Below are 7122 nucleotides of genomic sequence, written 5' to 3' on the forward strand. Positions count from 1 at the left end.
AACGAACTGTGCAAAAAATTTTAAGCAAACATGATCCAACTGTTCACACAAAGGGAGGTTACATAAGAAATTCATTGTGCTTCTATCCAAATTCCCCCTCAAATTGCCTGAGATCAGCGTGTACATCACCTCTTTCCCACCAATTAAAATAATAAACAGATGAGCTTTTTAACAGAGGAGGACTGATGTGCCTTCTCCACAGATGGTCAACATCACATGTCACTGTAATGGCTCGACACACCTTGAGGGTACTGTATAAAAACGGTGGGACTCAGAGCACCACAATCCAATTGGTTTATATTTAGAATTGCATGTTTTACAAGATGGATTTCCTTCATAGGAATGGAGTGCTTGTTATTCAGCATTTGCAGAAGGACTACAGAGCTTACTATGATTTTCTAAATTTTATGTCTAATGTTGGAGACCCCAGGAATATCTTTTCTATTTATTTTCCACTTTGGTTTCAAGTTAATCAGACAGTTGGAACTAAGATGATATGGGTAGCAGTCATTGGGGATTGGTTCAACCTTATATTTAAATGGTAAGACTTCTGTTTTTCATTTTTTCCTAAAATTTGTTCTTGAATGTGTAATTTTGGCATAATGATCAAATATCAGATCTGTATAGTTTTACTTGGAAAATCTTTCAAACATACCAGTTACCTTGAAACCCCAGATTCATAAGTAGAACTTACAAAAAGTGTAGAAATGTATACTTTGATGCATAAGTGAATTCTAAAACCCTGTATCACATATTCTGCAATTAACCAAGCAATTAGTTAAATGAACAGCAACATAATGAATTGACTGGTGATTCCAGTGACTACTTTGATATTCCAAGTCGAAGTACCCAAAGTATCCCCAGAACTTCCCCTCCAAGGAAAAAAAGTCCTGTGATTATGGGATACTAGAGTGCCAAATGCCCAAATATATATATAATCCTATATAATGAGTGAGAGACAAGAACCAAAGTTCTGAATGTTTTAATCATGAGCTTTCTCCATTGACTCTCTGAGTAATTTTTATAGGAGAGAAGAGCTAGCTAAATATTTGTGTATTTAAATATAGATGAATATTTATATTTCTTTATATACAGGATATTATTTGGTCATCGTCCTTACTGGTGGATCCAAGAAACTCAGATTTATCCAAATCATTCAGGCCCATGTCTTGAACAGTTCCCCACTACATGCGAAACAGGCCCAGGTAAGCAATTATAGAAACCTCAGGTCAGTGAAGCTGTTCAACAGAGTTATTATTTAAAAAATGTCCTGGGTGAGGACGCAAAAGTTTATAAGCATCAAAATTGCTAACGAGAAAGTAAAGAAGCTTTATGAATAACTGAATTCCATTTTATTATTTGTGAAAGGGAAGGCTGTGAGAAAACTTTCCAAATGATTTTATATTTGGGCATTTATCTTTTGGAGGTTTGATACTAAAACAAACAAAAACAGTTAGCTAGAACAAATTCCCAAAGAACAATATTAAGATCCCAGGAATGTTGATTTACCTACTGCTGAACAAGTTCAAAGTTATTATAGGTCTTCTGAGAATCTTATGAATGATAGAAGAATAAATGTTCTGGAGAAAGATAAGGTCTTCTCAGTAGTACTATTGCTAGTAAAGACTATCTTTAACTTTAGAACAATTTCTTTCTTTTTTCTCTTGTGTACACACAAGAGAAAGGTATATAAGGAGGTTTCTTTGGCTACTCCCTTTTGAATGGTAAGATTCTGTAGAACTGTAATATCTTTACTGTGGAAATTGAAAAAAGTTGCTTTTCTTGAAATCTACATAAAAGAAAATTATATGTTTTAATTTATAAGAATGTGTTATATTGTACCTCCCCACAGTTTGTTACATAGCATAAAGTTGTTTCCATTTGACATTTTTTGAAACTCTCAATGTATGAATTCCTAATGAGTTTTCTGAATGTCTGTTTGCTCCCATAAAAGTAGACAAACATCTGTCATATCACTGATCAAACTATAGTATAATTACTTCTTTATATATCTGGCTTGCCTAGACTGTGTGTCCCATCAGAGCAGAGACAATGTATATTTTATCTTTGTGAAATCATTGTGTTTTGAACGGATGAATGGATGGATGGATAACATTGGAGATAAATGAAATGCTATTTTGGTCCATCTTAGTACTCCCCAACATTTGTCCATCTTATGAGCTGAAAGAGAGGAAAGAGAGAGAGACAGAATAAGTATATTTGTTGTTTTACAAAAAAGAAACTTTGGTTTTCAAAGTGAGTAGGTAAAAAATACTTATAATAGCCTATGCCCTCTATTTTTCTGAATTACTTGTATTTTTCATGGCAAATATGCTGTTTTAGTGTCCATTTCTGATCTTGAAACTTAATTAATCACCTCTCAAATGGATGATTCTTGTTGCAGGAAGTCCATCTGGCCATGCCATGGGTTCCTCATGTGTCTGGTATGTAATGGTAACAGCTGTCCTGAGTTACACCGTCAGCTGGATGGACAGATTCTCTACCACACTGCACAGGTCAGCTCAGCTCCAGTTTCTGTAGCATTGTCATAATGGTTTTGAAGACATAAAGTCTTCTCTAAAATTATTTTTGTGTATTTTTAGTTTTTGAATGAAATATGTATATTCTATCCTATCATAACCAAAGTAGGAGAATGAACAGAATATTAATATTTTGCATTAAGATAACATCCTACTTCACTCACAGTTATTGACATTTCTATAATACAGTTGGGAATGTTTAACTGATTAATGACTTGCCAAATGTGCCTTTGGGTTTCCAAAATTCAGTTGTTATTTTGGTATCTCATAAATAAGCCATCTAAAATTATATGAGGAATATTTTTTGCATACATATTCCCTTGCTTTATGATTAACTGGAAGTTTTAAGAATCATTAGCTTCTTCTTAGGCATCAATTTATTTATTAAAACTGTTCTGTATAGTTTGAATAGCCAGTGCTTTTGATATCAATAATATATATTCTAGCTTTAAGAACTATGCAATCTTTTAAATTTAAAAACATTCCAGAGGCAAAATTAAAACTTAATGTTAGTAGACTTAATGTTAGTAGATTTCTTAATATTTACAAAGGCATAGAACTTCAAGATCACTCAGAATTTGTAGGAATTGAGCTGTTATCTTCTCTCCTGAAGAATGCGTAAAATATTGGACTTTAGTTATAAATTATTAGACCACCTAAAATAAAATGTATCAACTAACCTTTTAAAAATACCATAATATTTTTTATTGTATAAAAATTCAAGATCTGTCACATATTCTACTTGTTAGAGTAGTACTAAATACATAAGAACTAAGTCTCTGTAGTTTATTTCTTCCTTCAAATAAGAAACCTAGAAAAGTGTGTGTTCTTCTAAAATATTCTTATGACACCTTTCTGACTTCTATAACTCCAACATTCTCTTCATCCATAAAAATTTATTGAATACCTACTCTTTGCCTTTACCAAATCCTTCTCTATTCTCCCACATGAATAGCTGTTGCTTAATACCTCTTTGAAAGTCTCATTTCTCTTTGTCTCTCTCTCTCTCAATAATTAGATTTTGGTCTGGCTAACAGAAACAAACCATTCAAGGATCCTGGGAACTCAGTCCTACTTTTTGTAAATGACAAGCATTGCTTGGATTTAAATATTTTTTATAAATTGTTTGCATGTTGCTGCTTCTAGTTGAAACTCTACAACCTATTCCTTTGTTTCTTATTTTCTGTATCTGAAAAAAAAAAACAAGGAACCAGGGCTGGTAAGAGTCTGTGAAATTGCACCAAATGAGAACGTGCCCTGCATGGAATGCTATGTGCGTTTCATCTAAATGGCAGATGCCTCACCAGTGTGTTTTCTTCAAAGAAAGGCTGAGAGAGGATGGTAAAGAGGAAGCACAAATGACAGGAAATAAAAACATATATGGTTTATTTTTGATTATTCTGGATATTAGTTAATTCCCCAACTTGAATTTCCCATTTCTCCACTAAAACTATTTTCCTTATTTCAAGGATCTCAAATTGGCTTCCTTTTTAACATTTATTAAAATCTCAGGTGATAGCACTGGTTAAGTTGAGTGCATTGAGAAATGTAAAACCTCCCAAAGTTTTTGAATACTATGGAGCACTTGAAAATCTTTTTTTTTTTAAAAAAAAAAAAGACTGTAAAATCATGTTATGTTACAACTATAAGATTCCTCTGGAAAGGATTATCTGGTGTTACCCACCCACCCCACCAATTTTATGAGTGATACAATTTCTTTGCTTTTTACACTCATATCTATTCTTTCACCGTAGGCTGACCTGGTCATTTCTTTGGAGTCTTTTTTGGTTGATTCAAATCAGTGTCTGCCTCTCCAGAGTGTTCATAGCAACACATTTTCCTCATCAAGTTATTCTTGGAGTAATTGGTGGTAAATATGATCACACTTTTTAGTTGTGTTGTTTGAAAGTTTTCCTCTGTTAGCCTATGGTGTCAGATGCTCTCTGGTAATCAGTTTTTTGAAATAAGAGGTAATTCTATCAAGCCACTAATAGTAAATGCTACCCTGGGAACTCAAGTGGTTCAACATGCCTCCAAAAGCCTCTGTGGACAATGGCACAGTCTCACTCAGTGGTACCAATGCATAACTATAATGTGAGATGGGCTTTTCTGAAGTGGCACTAGAGCAAAGTCCAACTCCCAAACCATCACTTCAGACACTGTGCTTGTGTCTTGGCGTGGGGAACTTAATAATGACCCTGCAACCTCCAACCAAGAAACTTTCTCTGAACATCTTAGGTGATTTTATTTATTTATTAATCTATTTGATGGAACTGGGGTTGAACTCAAGTGCGGTACCACTAAAGCCATGCCCCCAGTCCCATCTGAGGTAATTATTGCACAACTGGACTTCAATTAGCAGGTGCTTTATATCTCTGACACCTAGTTCACCATGACTGAGTCCCCAGGTATCTTTCAAGGCTCTCTAAGCAAACTGACTATGGACAAGCACCTAGAATAGCATTGTGCCTATGTGTTGTCACTCAGTGCAACCAATCCCAACTGATACTTCTTGGCTAATATGGGTAGTTAGAAGACTAAGGGGAAAATATGTGCTTTCACTGAATGCCTGAAAAAGGCTTTAGAAAATTGATAGAAGCTGGGTGTCTAAAGTCTTTTGTCCCTGAAAACTATGACTAAATTCCTTAATGCAGAGAAAAATGATTCTTGCACACAGTCACCCTCACTGTCTATTTCCATTTCCTAGGCATGCTGGTGGCAGAAGCATTTGAACACACTCCAGGTATCCACACGGCCAGCCTGAGCACATACCTGAAGACCAACCTCTTCCTCTTCCTGTTTGCACTTGGCTTTTATCTAATTCTCAGACTGCTGGATATTGACTTACTGTGGTCTGTGCCAATAGCCAAAAAGTGGTGTGCTAACCCAGACTGGATCCACATTGACACCACGCCTTTTGCTGGACTCGTAAGAAACCTTGGTGTCCTCTTCGGCTTGGGTTTTGCAATCAACTCAGAGATGTTCCTTATGAGCTGCCGAGGGGAAAACAGCTACAAACTGAGCTTCCGGTTGCTCTGTGCCATGATCTCATTGACCACACTGCAGCTCTACCACTTCATCAAGATCCCAACTCACACAGAGCATTTATTTTATGTGCTGTCTTTCTGTAAAAGTGCATCAATTCCATTGACAGTGGTTGCTCTGATTCCCTACTGTATTCATATGTTAATGAAACCAAGTGAAAAGAAGATTAACTAGAGTTGTGCAGAGTTAGTGCTCTGTGGTCCTAGATTCACCCTCCTCCTCCATCACCCAGCAGAACCTCAGAACAGGGAAACACTATGGGTCGCATCTCATCAGAAGTTACAATCTGGTGCCCAGGAGCCCCACACTACCTACACATGGGTTTAGTTTGGCTTTCACAAGGGCCTGTTTTGCCTTTTTGTTTTTTTTAATTAGTTGCCAGCCATTCAAAAATGGAATAACTAAAAATACGATTTTTGTATTTTCTTGAAAAACATGATAAGGCAACACAGGGCCTGCACTCCCCCACCTAGAGACCATTGCCTGGGGTGAATGCTGATTGTTCCCAGTGGGCAGGGAGGACTCTTCACTTTACCACAGTCAGCATTTCTACAGGAGCCCTAGTGTCAGTTGCCTTCATCATCTTAAGGCCTGGCTGCTTCTGGTTCCTGTGGGCATTTTAGTGGACCCTAGTCAATCCCGTCCCCTCAACTGTCAGATAAGCAAATGGAGGTCCATTCAGGTCACACAACTTGCCTATAGTAGACTAGCAATTGGAACCCAAGTCTTCTGATTTGCATTTCCACGACACTGTTTTGTTTCTCCATTTTTAAAGAGGTTAGATCAGTAAGAGTAAATGTTTCTATTTAGATTCTATGATTGCATGTAAGAAATCTATTTTTCTTGAAACACCATTGAAACACTGTATGCAGTTTGACTTAATGCCCTGTGTTCAGGGTCTTTTTAGAGCCAGCAATAACAATGGATATGAATACACAAACATGTCCAGCAAAAATGAGCAGACCAGGCTCCTGTGTGGTTGTGAACCTCAAAGCTCCCGGTCTTTGTTTCACAGTAGTGCTTGCTAATAAGTCAATAAATCCTGCTGAAGATGCTCTGCCATCACATTATTTGTCCCCCAAATCCTTACTCTATGGACTATGACATCCCCATATTTTATTTTTAGGAGCCAATCTTTCAAAACCCAGAAAATCAAGTTACTGCAACTCAGGAAAGCTTAAACACTTACCTGTGTCAGCTGACTTAGTCTCAATGTATTCTGAACTGTGATGAAAAACTACACCTCTGCTGTAGACAACTGTTAATTATAGACTGTTAATATTATGCTAACAATTCCTCAGTAAGGGTTGCTTTTTCCTTATTGAAATTCTGGACTTTAAATTGATAACTGTCATTTCAATCAAGCACAAGGATTTTGAGCCAAATTTGCCACACATTATAGTGACCTATGATCCACTACAATGTTTTATGTATAATTTCTTAAGAATATCAGTACCTGAATTATTTTAGGGGATGATAAATTAAATAGACCATAAATATTTATGAAAATGTAACAGTTCAAAGGAGTGCTATTTCC

General features: G+C 36.2%; 1 protein-coding gene across 2 annotated transcripts; it reads left to right on the top strand.

The window, feature by feature from the left end:
- Window positions 1-323: 323 nt before the first annotated feature.
- On the top strand, window positions 324-5772 carry G6pc2 (glucose-6-phosphatase catalytic subunit 2). 2 transcript variants are annotated; one of them, XM_020167977.2, is made up of 5 exons: window positions 324-541; window positions 1096-1205; window positions 2405-2516; window positions 4295-4410; window positions 5248-5772. In XM_020167977.2, the coding sequence occupies exons 1-5, from the start codon at window positions 324-326 to the stop codon at window positions 5757-5759; spliced, it is 1068 nt and encodes a 355-aa protein (XP_020023566.2). In that variant the 3' UTR covers window positions 5760-5772. The 2 variants fall into 2 exon arrangements, with proteins under 2 accessions (XP_020023566.2, XP_073927146.1); XM_074071045.1 differs by lacking the exon at window positions 4295-4410 and having other exon boundaries at window positions 5248-5272.
- The last annotated feature ends 1350 nt before the right edge of the window (window positions 5773-7122 follow it).

This window comes from Castor canadensis, chromosome 4, assembly GCF_047511655.1.
Source record: "Castor canadensis chromosome 4, mCasCan1.hap1v2, whole genome shotgun sequence".
NCBI lineage: Eukaryota > Metazoa > Chordata > Mammalia > Rodentia > Castoridae > Castor > Castor canadensis.

Bases quoted from the DNA above. Each gene is read 5' to 3' on its own strand.
- G6pc2 (XM_020167977.2), top strand. From the start codon at position 324: ATGGATTTCCTTCATAGGAATGGAGTGCTTGTTATTCAGCATTTGCAG. The intron at 1,206-2,404 runs GTAAGCAATTAT...TTCTTGTTGCAG, and splicing joins TACATGCGAAACAGGCCCAG to GAAGTCCATCTGGCCATGCC. The intron at 4,411-5,247 runs GTAAATATGATC...TCCATTTCCTAG, and splicing joins TATTCTTGGAGTAATTGGTG to GCATGCTGGTGGCAGAAGCA.